The sequence below is a fragment of the Dioscorea cayenensis genome, chromosome 19 (assembly GCF_009730915.1).
Source record: "Dioscorea cayenensis subsp. rotundata cultivar TDr96_F1 chromosome 19, TDr96_F1_v2_PseudoChromosome.rev07_lg8_w22 25.fasta, whole genome shotgun sequence".
NCBI lineage: Eukaryota > Viridiplantae > Streptophyta > Magnoliopsida > Dioscoreales > Dioscoreaceae > Dioscorea > Dioscorea cayenensis.
This window is the reverse complement of record NC_052489.1, coordinates 27367554-27383930: the sequence shown is the minus strand read 5'-3', so window position 1 is coordinate 27383930 and position 16377 is coordinate 27367554. Positions and strand designations below refer to the sequence as shown.

At 32.7% G+C, this 16377-nt stretch overlaps 1 protein-coding gene and 1 pseudogene across 1 annotated transcript; both read right to left on the bottom strand.

Annotated features, from left to right (window-relative positions):
• Nucleotides 1–768: 768 nt before the first annotated feature.
• Nucleotides 769–5682, bottom strand: LOC120250174 (annotated as a pseudogene).
• A 7797-nt stretch (nucleotides 5683–13479) lies between these two features.
• Nucleotides 13480–14725, bottom strand: LOC120283639 (protein LIGHT-DEPENDENT SHORT HYPOCOTYLS 4-like). The gene has a single exon (XM_039290347.1). The coding sequence runs from the start codon at nucleotides 14401–14403 to the stop codon at nucleotides 13750–13752; it is 654 nt and encodes a 217-aa protein (XP_039146281.1). The 5' UTR covers nucleotides 14404–14725; the 3' UTR covers nucleotides 13480–13749.
• Between the last annotated feature and the right edge of the window lie 1652 nt (nucleotides 14726–16377).

Sequence of the window (16377 nt, the reverse complement as noted above, 5' to 3'; positions counted from 1 at the left end):
TGGAGTTTAGAAAAAGTTTATAGAGTAAGGTAAAATAAAGTAAGATAAAAAAAAAGAAGGTAAAGATTGAACTTATATCATGCTTAGGGCAAAAATAATAAAGTAAAAAAAAGTTATTTAACTTTTTGTATTTGGATGGGAGGTAAAAAAAAGTAATGGTTGGTACTAATATTATCAAAATATCCTTGATATGTCTTATGCTTCCAATATTTGTTATCCTAAAATATTACCAAAATAAGATGTTTACCTTTTGATATATAAACTCAATAATAACAAAATAATAATTTTTTAATTAAAAAATAATAATTTTAAGAAAAACACTATTTATTGTTAAGTCATTATATTATTCTACTTAGGGCATTTTTGTCATAAAAAAATATGAACCCTCCTCAACCCTCCAATGTAGAGGGTTGAGAAGTGGAGGTAAAATAGGGTATTTTTAACCCTCCATTTACCTCCCAAACCTTTACTTCATCCTCAACCCCTCACCTCAACTAACGGTTCAAATAACCCTTACCTCCAAAACCCTTCCAAACCCTCCATAATTACTAAAAGTATTTATACACAATCACTATTTATATATTTTTTTAACTATTTATACATAATTATTATTGATATGTATATTTTTTATTCATGATTTGAACTTGCATCATTTATAAAAAAATTTTAATAAAAATTTAACTACCAATATACTACTTCGTCATTGGCCTTTTTTGTTTAACGATAGACTCATTGACATAGCATTTAGAATTCACAACGCCCAGTTAATTTATTGACAAACAAGCAAAGAATGAAATATATATAATCAAAAGATGCAAATTGATACATAAGTTTGACAATTAGAGGATTGTGGATGCAACTCTTTTGGTTGTTTACTATACAGTGTTGTGAGGAAAACTGTACTGAGAACATAGATAACAGAATCCGGCTATGTACAGTAACTTGACAAGAACCATTTGACGCTCTATCTTTGTCGAGAATTCAGTTGATAAGGTGATCTTGGCTGAGGCTGTAATGATTGGTGCAGTGACTTCGACTGTGGTTGAGATAATCGATATGGCGATTTTGACTGAGGTTGAGACATTTGATGTGGTAATCTTGACTGTGACTGGAGCTGAGTTTGAGGCTGAGATGATCGAGAAATGGTTGTCGACTGAGGTTGGGGCGATTGATAAAGTGATGTTGATGGTGGTTGTTGAGGTGATGCCTCGGGGCTTTCAGAGCCTTCTGGCTGTGGGGGTAACATATTGAGAAAGCTGCCGAATACGGGTTGAGCCGGGGAGGTTTCATTCTCTGCAAGCAGATGCAGGTACATTTAGTTGTGAATGAGAAATAGAGGAGAAGTTTCTTGGAGGCTTACCGAACAAGGACTTGATGGATGGCCTCTTCGCCTTACTACTCTTTTTCCTCAAGTCTACTGTGTGTATAGAAGAGTATTAGAGCTATCGGAAGAAATGCTGATAGAGAATATGCCATTGTGTGTATGAATGTGTAGAAAGGTTGAGGGAAAAGGAACAAACCAATGCCGGGGACATTAGGATCATTTACAATCTCGAAGTTTTTGTATGTATAACCAACAAAGTTCACATCTTTTGATGGAAGCATCTGCAGGAGAAAACAACTTGTATTTGTGAGAAACTCCAGATTAAGCTACAAGATCATGATGATTGAGAATAAGTTTTTCAAGTAATGAAACGAATGGCCAAGTGTAAATTTTAAAATATTTTAAAAATATCACAGCATTCCATTTGAAATTCTTTCTCCAGTCACCAAGAAATATGCTACTGCCCATAGTAGCTGGCAGTGAATAAATAAGAAAAGAATAGTGCGTGGAGTGTTGACTCTTGAGATCAATGTACTAGACCCATTATATTTCTGCTTGGACCATACCATTGTACCAATATCAAATTTAAAATGTAGAAACACAGAATTAACCAACAACCAACAATGAATAAAGATGATGAATACAAAAGTACCTTTCTCCAGGGACCACATTTTGATGAAGTTTCCATTGGACTTGCAGGCTGCACAAATGCACAACTGACCAATCAACGATCTATAACATACTGTACAGATAACTAGGTCCTTTCCAAAACTGTTTTGATGGTCACTTCCAAAAACCACTTTAAATTTGATCATTATTTGCACTTGCATTGGACCACTTACACACACAATTGTGCTAAAAAGATAAAGGAAAAATTGAACTGCATGTTCAAAGTATCAGAGGAGCGGATGAATGAAAAATGAGACAACAATTATAATTGGCAGACAAAAATGTTAATAGACTTGAAGGGAAGATTTCAAAAGCTAAGAATTTTATAAGTTCTGTGGAGTTTCATTTAGCGTAGGCACTAAAACTTCTGCATCACAAGGTAGGCTCAAATAACAAATCCTTTACCTCATCAAACTTCTCAAAGTTCTGCGTATCCAGTTCATCATTAACTTCGGGTATGAAGGCAGCCTCCATCTGATATAATTTGTCCCATTGTACACCTTTAAACCAGGGATGTGCCTATAATTAAAAACATTTCCAATATTCATCTTCAATTTCATGGGAAGATGGAAGCAAAGTATAATTATGTAACAGTGAAGAAAAACCTTTATTTCATGTGCTCCTTTTGTTCCAATCCGTTGCTCTACATTACACAGCAATCTGCTAATGAGGTCTTTAGCCTCTGGTGAAATCTTCACCTCTTCGGGAAATCTTAAATGATTTCTCCAATTTACAATCTGCAAAAATGTCACTGTGGAATTTAGAGTCTCTGCAGTTAGTATTTCTCAGGCTTTCCATGTTTCAAGTAAATAACATTATCTTACAATTGCCTACAGAGATTGCATAGATGACAAAATGATTCATACAGAACGCAAATAAGAAACTACACTGATGATAACATGAACAAATAAAGGAGGGAAATTATTTACGCATGGTATAACTTTTACCTAACTGCATGGATGGGTGAGAAAAGTTTAAGGATGCATGTACCTTCCTACAGGTTGACATAGGTTCATCCGAATAAAATGGTGGGTAACCAATAAGCATCTCATACATAATTGCCCCAAGTGACCACCTGACAAAGATTTTCATAATAAGAACATTGCAGAAAAAAGAGCAATCAGTATAATGAACTAGAACCAACCAGTCACACTCCATTCCATATCCTTTCTTTAGCAAAACTTCTGGAGCAATGTAGTCAGGAGTACCAACAGTTGAATAAGCCTGCAATTTTACCAGTAAGTAGCAGATATAAGATAAATAAATAAATAAATAAAGTCTATCAACATGAACAAGACATATCAATAAAAGCACCATGCAAAATTTCCAATGGGTAAACTATTATTGTTGCAACTTCTTTAAACCAAGATTTATTACAACAATATCTTGGAAAAAGCTAACTTCACTTGTGGAAGGCAGTGTTAATCAACAAGGGAAAGAAAAAAAATTATATTAAATAATGCGCCAGACAAGAAACAAATTTCCTCTTACCAGCATCCGTCTGTTCTTTTGCCAGTGCAGTAACTGTTCCTGTTGTGTTCGTTTAGGAGCAGGAGAAGTGACAGACCGATTATCTGTCACCAATGGGGACTTCAAATTCCCACTCACTGAAATAATCAGATTCATTTAAATTTGGAAAGCTACTGCAATCTAGTGGTTTGCATAATCCAAAATCTGAGAGCTTCATATGGCCATTGCGGTCTAGCAGTAAGTTATCCGGCTTGATGTCCCTGTTGAGGAAGAGATGAACTGCCTAGGAAAGGTTCATGAAATTTCATTAGTTCACAGAGAGAAAGGCAATAACAGAACATATACCTATGAATGTAGTTGTGTTTGTGAATAGATTCTATTGCTAATACTGTCTGTCCAACATAAAATCTGGCTTCATCTTCAGTCAATGTATCTTTGCGCATTAGTAAAGTCATCATGTCTCCACCAGGAAGATATTCCATAATGAGATACAAAAACTCTTCATCTTGAAAAGAGCAGTAAAGTTTTACTATGCACGCGCTATCAACCTCTGCAAGAAGGTTTCTTTCAGCTTTCACGTGCTCCACCTAATTGTGCACATAAGAAGGTCAGTAGGACATGAAAATAAGACAGTGGTTACAAACAAATGGAACTTCCCACAATACCTGGCCCCTCCGCAGCATTTCTGACTTTTTAAGTTTCTTCATTGCATAAACATTCTTTGTGCTTTTTTCTTTACAAAGTCTCACCTGTATAGCAACAAAAATACTATCAATCTCAAAATGCATGAAAATAAAAGTCATTAGGAACCCCATACACATAGCTTCAGCACCCAGCATTTCACAAAAGAAGAAAAATAGAAAATGTATATGTATGTATATATATATTGGCTTCTTTGCAGAATAATGATTACAAGTACATAACAACCTCTCCAAATGCTCCTCTTCCAATTATAGTCAGCAGTTCAAAATCATCAACTCCCATTTTATGCCTTTGAAGGCGCATGAATTCTGTTTCTTTTTTCTCAAAGTTCTCTAAGATATTATTCTGCTCCTCCTCAGAAACTTCAGCATCAGCAAGTTTCCTTTCCAACATCCACCGTCTACAATTACCAATAATTGGAGGAAAAGATTAGCCATCAAAACAACTATATAAAGAAATCACCCTGAGGAACTTGAATCATTTTTACAATCAGCTAAATCAAAGCAAGTCCTAACACCACCAATAAATTTACAAACCACCTATATAAAGAAATCATCCAGAGGAACTTTAATCAGTTTTCACAATCAGCAAATCAAAGCAACTTCAACACCACCAATGAATTTACCTTTCTTTCCTCTCTTCAATGGATTTCATACGTGTTTTATAGTGATTCTCAATGTACTGCTTTGCAGCAGCAACCTTCTGCTGTGTAACGCTTGACGGTGCTTCATCAACAGGAGGTTTCTTCCCATCCTTCCTGTCATCAGTCTCCTTCTTTTTTGAGGGAGGAGTTTTCAACCTAGGCTGAAATTTTTGAAACCAGCTTCTAGCAGTCTCCATGTTAATCACAGTACAAGATATCCACAAAAACAACCAAAATGAAGAGGTTCTCCTGGCAATAATACTACAACCACACTATGCAAACTTATCATCACCCTTCCTTCAAATCAACGAAAAAGCGATGCTTCACCAACCACGACACTCCCAAGTGCACAAGATCATTTCACACCTACCACAACCAAAAAAGATGGATATGAACAGGAAAACAAGCCTAAAAATCACCAAAATGAGCAAAAATTTACAAACTTTTCAGCATCTCTAACACATAAACCCTAAAAACTCAAATTTCACAAATTGCTCTGAGAATCTCATAAATCACAAAAAACATACAATTTAACCACTAAATTCACTAAATAAACACATCATAAGGGAAATTCTTCATCAGATTTGGCACAAAAACAATCTAAAATCCCCAAAAAACGAACTTTATAAGAAAACAATCATCAATCCCATTCTACATCCAATAAAAATCAACAATCTTTACCAACAAAAACACATAAAAAGAAAGAAAAAAATCAAATCAAACCCCACAAAAGCTCCCACCTTTCACTCACCGCAGCAGAAAAAGGAGAAGAATCCAATGAACAAAGGATCTAAACTCAAGAATTCCAAAGATCATCGGATCACGGCTATCGCTTTGACTCCCCGCCACTACGCTCTCTTTCCTCTACTCGTCCCAACAAAAAAAACGGAAAAGAAAAATGTCACTAATAATATAAATATGAATATAAATGAACTTAAAATTACTAAAACTAACCTTAAATCATTAATGCTATTATTATTTATATATAAATAAATTGAGAAAGTTTTGCTTTTACTTTTAATAACATCAAAGTTGATTGAATCTCAAATAATATTTTATAATTCCTAATGATGAACCTTTCACTAATAAAATCCTTCCAAATGTAAAATCTTTACTGTAATTAAGTTTTTTTTATCTTTAATGATATCTTTTGTGTAGATTTTCTATGACTTTAATAATTAAAAAAAAACTCTAGGTGAACAAACGCAAAGGACCGGCAATTGATGTTAAAATTTTGTAAATAAATAGAAAGGGTAGTTGGGTCAATTTATTAAAATTAAAATGGAGAGATAAAAGGTGACGGGATCCGTGAGCAAGTAGTATAGAAAGGACACGTGGCAGAAGGATAGGGGGGAAGGACCTTGGGGGATGAGGCGGTAGATGGAGCTTTGTGACGGGCCGTAAATGCATGGGCTTTTCTCATTGTGGTCCTCACGCGCTTCGGACCGAAGTGGCTTATCCGTACACGCGGACATTGATCGGACGGCTGGATGTAGTGGTCATTGCCTCGAGATTTGATTTTATAGTCACTTTTATGTGTTTTATTTTATATCCACAGCTAATAATAATAATAATAATAATAATAATAATAATATTATTATTATTATTATTATATGTTAATTAATATATATAATTTTTTTAAAAATGGTGTATATAATTTATTTAAACCAAAAGTCTATATTTTTATGTTTTAGTTTATTTAGTGAACCATATTTAATTGAGGTGAAATAAAAAAAAAAATTATAAACATATAATAGAAAAAGGGTAGCTCTTAGGCTCTTGGCCTATTGAAAGTAGATGTGGGTTAAGGTATTAATTTTTTATTTGGTATATTTTTGATATAATTTGTCTATTTTATAAAAAAACATATTTTTAAATATAATATTAAAATTACAAAAAATAACAAAACAATTTATAAAATAATTTAAAACAAACTTCGGCAAACTTCAACATACTTAAACACAATGTTAATAGTAGATAAGACAAAATAATTTCCGATGAATCAGTACTAAAAATGGCATTAAATAGAGTTCCAACTAGACTTCTTAATTTTTTTTATTTTATAAAATGGACAAACTATTATTTTACATTATTCACTGTAAAAGTGAGGTATTCAAACTCTCCACCCTTTTGCAGAGACTCCTACACTTTACTATTAGATTATTGGCTTTAATCCGTCTTTTAGCATCTGAATCGGTCGATTTAGCAGTAGTGAATGATGGGGGTAAAAGTCTAAAAAAATTTATTTTTTTATTTATTTTTTTTATTTTATTTTAAAAAATGGATATATCAATAGTAGAAAATTTGTGGTGATGGATAGCAATGAGTAGGATGAAAGTGTTAGCAGGAAAAAATAGTAAGGTTGCCAGCCATAACTGGATGAAGACATTCCAGCCCTTGAATTCTAAAAAATATCCCCAAAAGAAGCCAGTGAAGCTGAGATCAAATCTACAAAGATATGCAAACTAAATCTTTCCATTTGAGTTTCATACTGGTCCATGGAAAAATTAAACTATTTAAGGCAACAAGCAAAAGAACCACACAAACTACTGTACAGTAGTGATCACACCTGTCAATCAACATGGAATGCAACCCATTGTTAGTAAATGACAAGACAACAAACAAAGAGGATGCTTCTTTATGCACTACTCAAGATAATGCATGGTTGTCTTTTCTTTATAACTCTTACAAGCAGTACATTTGGAGGAATTTGAGGTTTTTTTTTTCTTCATTAAAACAAGCAAATTTGGAATCAGGGGCAAGAAAACTAGCTATATGTTCACCTTGTTAATAAATGCAACAAAAGCAACAGTCTGTAGAAAAAGACAGATGTAGAATGGAAGGTCCACTGCATATATAATGGAAGATAGAGAGCCACTTGCACCATCAACTGAGGTAGCAGAAAGGAAATAATTAGTTTCTCTACAGGCATATATGATTGGATAGATTCCCAAATGCACAAATTAACAAGCCATACCAAAAAGCAGACTGAATCACTTTTCCTGCAACAGATGACAGTAACACAATAAAGAGGAAAGCAAACACAATTGCAATCTGACATTTATCTTCAAGAGCATATGAATTACAGGCATCTATATATATAGATTTTCTTCTTTCACATCCCAGGTGTTGTAGTATTTTGATAATTCACAATATTTATGCTTGTTTATGCACCACTATTTTCAAAAGAACTTGAGATTAGACACACTAGGATTTCATAAACAGTTGTGGTCTGGTGCTGCAGATATAAAATGATATATTAATTACTGTAATATATATATGTTACACATCAACTAGACATATATATATATCCTAATTAAGATACAGAACTAATCCAATTATGCATATACAAAATGAATATACCGAATCAATCAATTTATAATTAAGAAAGCCACAGGAATGTTTTAACTGTTTCAACACTAGAGAGATAGTAAACAATAAAAAATATGTTCTTCTTTTTTTTAATAATTGAAACGCACATGCAATATATAACAAAGTATTACTATGGTGTGTTTTTTTAAAGCTTTTGATATATTTTGATTAAAAAAGTTTCTGAAGAAAAATGTGCCCAACTATGAATATTAATAAAATTTAGATGCCTGCTGAAATGAATCATACTTAAAAATTAAAAACATGCAAATATTTGTAAGAAGAAGCAAGACTTGCACCATTTATGATACAAATTACAATCCGTATATAGAATTATCTCACAAACAATATATAGGCTCACAATTTCCCATAAGTATCAATGGTGAAGGTTGGAAAGCCAAACAGCAACAGATAACAACTATAGAGTATCAGCTAGGCACACCACCAAGCTTCAAAAGAACGTCCATAAATAAACCAACTAGCAAATTTGTCACACAAGAAACCATTTAAAATCTAAATAACTCCAACATCCCAAAACCAATTAGAATTTAGAATATACCAACTTCAGACAATGAACAGGCACTCATGATTCTCAATGACCTGAGGTCAAATATAACATTCTCAAGTATTGGAAAAAACATCCAAATTGTCCAGCACCTAGCTAATTTATTCACAACAAAATAAAAATTGGCAACAAAAATCTTGATTATTGGAGAATATTGCACAAAATTAAGCAAACGCAAAATATGGAAACCACCAGTTGGATGAGCATCACAACAATTTACTTAATAAAAAAGAAATGCAACGCATATATATTAATGCAAATCACATGCATTTAATTACAGTAGCTCAATTTTTTTTTTTAAAAAAAAAAGTAATTTTTTTCATTACCAGCAAAGAAGAAGACAAGTTTGCTCCAGGACCCGTGCAGGATTGAATTGAGTAAAAGCGAGGAGGCAAAGAATGCAACAGCATCAGAGAAGACAAGGCAGTCACTGTCAGTGTAGTAAACCTCCATGTATATACATCATGCCACTCACCATAAGCTATATATATATATAAGCCCCAGCAGGAGGAATGCCGGGATCACCATCATTTGCTGGAGATTGATTGATGCACACATTTCGGTGTGGAGGCAATCACAAATTTAGCTGGAGTTATATTCTACTTGATTAATGTGAGAATACAACTTTATTTCAAAAAAAAAAAAAAAATTCTTATGAATATGGGATATATTAAGCCGGAATGGTTATTACAAAGATTTTGGACATACATATGACATATTTTTATTATCTCATGAAACTTACAACAGAGTTAATAAATCGTTAGAGTCGATAATTAATCTACTATGAATTAATATAACAATTTATATATATATTTTTCAGAGGAATATTTGAATAAAGTATATAAAAAATGGTTTTTACTTCGTATGTTAAAAAAAAATAAAAAATTTATTTGCTAACTCTTTTTGAGAAATACTTTGTAATATATTGTCTTCTTGTTATTATTATTACTTTAATGGTCACGGCACATATAAAATGTCAACTTTACCCATTTTTATATTATTTCCATAGTAAAAAAAAAAACCCCTTCTCTGTGATTGCCTTTGAAATTTTATAGAGTTAATTAACCTTTTGTATATTAGTTTTTTTTTTCTTGTAAGTAATTAAATATCAACTATATATGAAATATATAGAACATTCTTCTATATATCCTCACTGTCAAAAAATAAAAAATAAAATAAAAAACAAAAAACTTACATCCTCCTGACTACTAGTTGATCTTTGAAGAGGGTTTCAAACAATATTTTCAAAACATTCATGAGATCTCTTCTTTTTGTGTTGGTATTTCTTTTTTCTGCCAGTACTCTCACATTAGCATAATTACTGTACCCAAATAGACAGTAGTTTATCAGCTTTTATTATGTGAAGAGAAAAATGGAAAATTAAGGAAAAACATGTCATGTCTCCTACTTGAACCTCCATGCCATCTCTGTGTTTGTACACACATATAAAGATCAGAGAGAACTTCATAAATTAGTGGAGATCAGTTGCCACTCTTTCTGTCTTCTAAAAATTTCAAATAAAGCAACAACATAATAGAAACTAGAAAGTGTTTGTCTTGATCATGTATATCTCCAGTCAATAGATGCATGATATATATAGTGCCTTTCTTTTCCTTAGTGAGAACGAATGGCATGATATACAGCCTGTTCTTTGTGGCTATCAGTGGAGTCAATTCCATATATGATAACTCTCTTTCATTTCAGCCACCAAGACATCTTCTCCAAATGCTTGACAGCCTCATTGTTACATTATATATATAATGTGTGTGTATATATATATATATATGTTCTTGTGTGGCTATCTTAGAGACACATCAGTACATCTCATTTTTCATATATATGTTGTGATCATCATCTTCATCAAATTTATTCTTTTTCATTAGTTCAAGGATTAAGAGAACATGTTAAAAATCATGCTTAACTTTTTTAATACTTTACCTTTGAAGACTTATGACCATTGTAAGTGGAGTATCCTTTATCTCTAGGAATCATTTTAAAGAAGAATAGAATCATTAAATTTAGCAGCAGCTCTTTGTATGCTTTTTTTCCATGTCTGATGCCATGCATGCTTTTCTTTGTACCATTGGTTCTTAATTAATCTCTCGCCAAATTACACTGTGTGATATTTTTCCTTTTTCATTTTATTTTATTCTGTGAGTTGGAAGGCACTGACTGAGCTGGACATTGATTGATCATCAAACCAACTCTAAAGGTTGATGCCATACATGCATTGACCTCACTTGTGCATATGAGAAGGAGATGATGGAAAGAAGAGAATTTGGGAAACATGGGCCCATGCAAGATAATATTAGCAGCAATTGTGTAGCGTTATCTTGTTGGAGTAATATGCATAAATAAATAAATATATATATATATAAGCTTTTCAAATGCTATGCACATACATGCATGCACCTTGATGGACGTAGCATGCTTGTCATGATTCATTTGTATACTTGCATCATCAATTCGATGCCCTCTATATTACTCAAAATATATTTAAAGACACCTACATTGAATTAAATTCAAAAAATATATTCATGTATAAAAATTATAGCGGAAATTGTCTAAAAAATTATATATGTATATATATTAACTAAAGAATGTTAATAAGTCACGTCAAAAACAAACACGAATAAAAAGTTAATATATGAAAACACTTATGTGACTGTCTCTTTATCTACATAAATTGAAGTTTGAACTTGTCTATTAAAAAAATATATAAGTTCACAATATAAAAATTTCGGTATTAATAAATAAAAATTATTAGTAAAATAAAGTAATTTTATTTCACATTTTTTTTATTTTTTTAATGTAAGTCAACAAATAAACGAATGCATGGAATATTTAATTTTATAAATATAAATTAAATTAAATACATATTTTAATTAACAACATGATTTTATTTAAATTTTTTTAAGAGATTAATGGGTACTTATTTATCAAAACTTTTTTTTTATTTTTTACAAATAAAAAAGGAATAAATAAATAAATAAAATTAAATACAAAAGTACTTGGGCAGTTGAGCGGGTAAGCGGATCCAAGGGCACTGTAAGTCCCAAGATCCGAGAAGAACCCGCTATCATCACATGACAAGACATTTCATAACGATCCGAAACCCAACACTCCAAAACGTGGCTCCCACTCTCTCACTCATTTTCCCCATCTACCCCTATTGACCCTACACCCACCATAATAAAACTCACATAATATTTTAATAATTATATTTATATCATCCCCCAAAAAATTGTTTGTATTCACATCATTGCTAAATTAAGGAAAAATTAAAAAATTAAAACAATTAAAAATAATGAAGGGTAAAATCGTAATAAAGATGATGTTGCGAGGTGAGACTCCAGTTTGTCGGGAAGTCATGGGACAGGAAAGGGGTCATGTGGACACGTGGTAACTTCCTATTCGACACTCCTCCCGCCACGACGCATCACATCAACGTCAAATCAAACGGCCATAAGTTTCCTACTTCTCCGGCACACATTTCAAAGCAGTAGTATTCTTGATTTAAAAAAAAAAAACATTATAAACAAATTTTTTTACGTACATAATTTATTATTAAAAAAAGGAAAATAGATGAAGTTGTTAGCCTACTGATAAAATGAAGCGAGTTTAGAAAGTCATAAAATACAAAGAGAACGAAGTGAAATCTAGGAAGAGCCTAGTGATGTGATTAGAGTAGTTTGATTAGATTGATAGTTGGCTTGGAAAGTGAAGGTTTTCCAATAGACGTTGATATAAATGGAAGCACTTAACAAAATGGTCAACTTATGTGGAAGTGGGTGGGTTTGCAATGAATTTATGTCCACCAAATTCTAATGGTGGTTTTGATAATGTTGAAGCTTAATTAAGGACCACAATTAGTCTTGTGAGAACTTTAATTAGATCTTGTTCATCATGTGATTATTGTAACCAGACATTTCCTAATTTGGTTGTTTTTCTAGTTTATTCAGTTTGGTGATGGTTTATTTATATAATAAGCGTTCTAAAGGACATGAATCACCAGCTTTGGCTTTAAACTAAGATTAGAGAAGAAGGTGTGGTTGTTTATTATAAACTATTAATTGTGGCTTTTGATCTTGTTTTGGTTGGCATTTGCCTTTTCAGCAAACTTAGAGACATGTATGGATAGATAGACAGATAGATAGAGATATTCACTATTTTCAAGTTATGCATGCTAGCTTTTTCAATGGTTCAACAATAATTGATTGTTTTGGGATGATAATGTGCTTAATTAGGGTAAAAATGCATGTCAGAACTTCATAGTTATTGATTTGCAGAAAATATATATAGATGAACAAAATGCTTCTTATTTTGTACGGCATTTGAGACAATGTCAAGTTGAAGAAATTTCAGAATATGTCACAGAACTTTTGTAGTACTTAATGATGTAAGAACTAATTCCTTCTTTACATCCAAGTAATGACGAGGAAAAATCACAACCTTCAATAGTAGTGTTTGAAGTCACACTATATATTGCACTAAATTAAACTGAGGAGCAGAAACACAATGATGGATTACTTTAATGTCGACATGAAATCAATTAAATCAATTAGAAGAGGGCAAACTAAAATACATGAGACAATCACAATCAGAATCAAGAGCATTAATTCCACCAATGCCTATGCCAATCACAGTCACAACAAACAGTTACTTTGCAAGATTAGTTTTGTTTTGTTTATAAGTTTAGTTTAGAGAAGAGCATCAGTAGCTTTAAGCTGCAAGGGATTAAGGACAAATGAAACATCATTTAAGTCTTCCATGCTTAAATTAAGAAGAGCTCATCTCATCAACAAGGACCACAACTGCATGCATGATAACATATACAATCAAAGAACCACAAACCAATGTCTTGCTCCTTCTTCTTCATCTTCATCTTCATCTTCATCTTAACAGAAAATCAAACAAGAAAAAAACAACAACAACAACAACAACTATATATAGTAGTACTGCTACTACTGCTAAAACTAATAATGGATTACCTAAAAGTTCAGCTAATTAATGAAGAACAGGCAAAGGAAGCATAAGATCATCAGAAGCAGCAGAAGCAGGGAGCATCATCAAAAGATGAGGGTGAACAGTGAAGTCCGATGATGGATGGGACGGCAGATGAAGAGAAGTAGAAAGAGGATAAGGAGGATAATTAGGATGAGGATGAGGATGAGAAGGAGGAGGATGAGGAGGAGAAAGAGAAGGAGGAGGAGGAGGTGGGCGCTTACGCTTCTTCTTCTCATAAGCAATGCCACGAGCTTTAGCCTGAGAGTCACGAACTTCACGGAGATACAACCGGACAGCGCGAGCGCCAAAAGGATTAGCATCAGGATGGCCACCGTTCTCCTCAAAGGCAGCACGGAGACGGCCGACAAGGGCATCAAGGCTACCCCAAGCTTGACGAAGAGGGCAAGGACAAGGGGCAGGAGGGTGAGGGTGGCCAAAGAATGGGCAGCCAAGGTTGTGAACTTTGGTTTTGCCGAACTGATCTAAGTAACGGAGGAACTCAAGGACGTGTGCTCCGCTGCAGCGAGAGAGGGCTAGTGGTGGGCGGTGGTTCTTGAGGTATTGGCCGAAGGTGTTCCAGTCTCTGCGTTTCTGGGATTCGTAGCGGCTTGGTCTACTACTGTTGTCCATGTTTGGTTCTGAAGATGTCATCATGTTGATTCTTTAATTGTTGCTTCTTTGTTGCTTCTTTGTTGTTGTTGTGGGATGGATATTGGAGTTGGTTAAGAGATAACAATGGTGTGCATGAATCAAGAATGGAGAAGGAGATTAAAGGGTGGGTGGAAGAAGAGGGTGATAAGGGGGAGGAGGAGAAGGATGAGAAGGAATTAGGGGAGGAGGAGGAGGAGGAGGAGGAGAAGGAGGAAGGGTGGGAGCCACAACGTAGACATCCAACTCGTGGGATGGACTGGTGTCATGGCAGACTGACGATTCACTTCACTTCAACTTCAACTTCAACTTCATCTCAGCTCTCAACTTCACTACCAATGTCACTTCATGTTGTTTTTATTATTATTATTATTATTACTACTTTGTTTCTTCTTCTCTGAATGTGGGGATGTTTTTGGGTTTTTTTTTTATTTGTGTAATTGTCTCGCTGGACCTGCTCCCCTCCCTCTCCTTGCTTTTGATTAATTATAGATTATATATATAATTTTTTTTATAAATATAAATAAATCATAAATTTATTTTTAAAAAAAGTACAAATTAGTACCGGAAAAATAACTACTAAAAAGAACAAAAACTCTCATCAAAAGTGAGACATAGAACAACTAGAAGTATAAAAATAGGAAAAACAACGAAAAGATAAAGCAGCTTTGTAGACAAAAATATGAACATAAAAAATTAAATAGCTTTGTAGATGAATATATATAGTGAGAGAATAGCTGGGAAAAGAAAATTAAACACAAAAAATATGAACTAAAAGCTCAAGTGTTTCTTAGTCTTCTTGAGCGCACATGACCGATTGAGTATATAGAGGCAACATGAACTATTTGCATCGGGAGAAATCTACCCTTTATTTTTTTCCTTTGACTGTTGAAGATGGTCATCATTATCTTTTGCGAGCTTCGTATTTTCGGCAATGCTTTTTTTTTATATATATATTTTTTGGTTGTTTAGGTGTTAGAAGTGCATCACCTCTAGTGATGACATCCTAACTTGTTTGACTTTGTGTTTGTTTCTTTTCCTCTTTAATTTTTATTATTTGTGGCTTTCCTTTCTTTTGTTTTTGTTTTTTATAAAATACGATTAATTCATTGTTATCAATATATATATATATTTATAGATATATGAGCTAAATTTATTTATCTGCCACTTCAAAAGTGTTCATTATGATTATGAAGTAATAATTTTCTTAGCTAGTCCATAAATTTTAGACGTAGAATTTCGGATTTGATTAAATAGTTACTCTCTCATAATTTTCACTGCTAATAAAAGTGAATGATCTGTTTCTGATAATTGTTTTTTAAGTGTTATTAACAATTTTTTTTATAGATTGATATTTGCTTATGTTTTAAAAATTATATAGCGGATTGTGTGGTGTTAATTTTATCTAATGGAATACATTGTTCTGACATTGCATTATTAATGTTATATTTTTTTTAGGTTTAATTGCTGTATGAGTTTCTGTAATTGTGTACTTTCTGCCCTTTTAGTCTTTGTAATATTTTTTTGTACAATTAAATTCTCATATTTAGTCGAGTTAGGTCATTCTAGTTTGTAGTGTAGATGCGTAAGTGTAAATGTAAAGATTTAATTGTATCTAAAAACATTGAAGTGGACTAGAACAACGCAATTCGACCAAATATGAGGACTTAGTTCTATCTAAAAATATCAAAATAACTAAAAAGACAGAAAATACATAATTAGAGGGACTTGAACGGCAATTAAATCTTTTTTTTATTGAGAAATTATATAGAATTAAAGCACATGGTGATTTGTTTATTTATTTATTTATTTACATTATTTATTTAAATATTGCCAGGTTGTAAATTAAATCCTTGAAATGTAGAGAGGTCAGTACTAATCCTTTTTGTCATAAAGTTTAAATTTTATTTTAGAAAAAAAAAATGAATATCAACTTTTATGATAATTAGAAAAGTTTTTTTTAGCTCCGGATCCGCATGA

Bases quoted from the DNA above. Each gene is read 5' to 3' on its own strand.
- LOC120283639 (XM_039290347.1), bottom strand. From the start codon at position 14,403: ATGATGACATCTTCAGAACCAAACATGGACAACAGTAGTAGACCAAGC.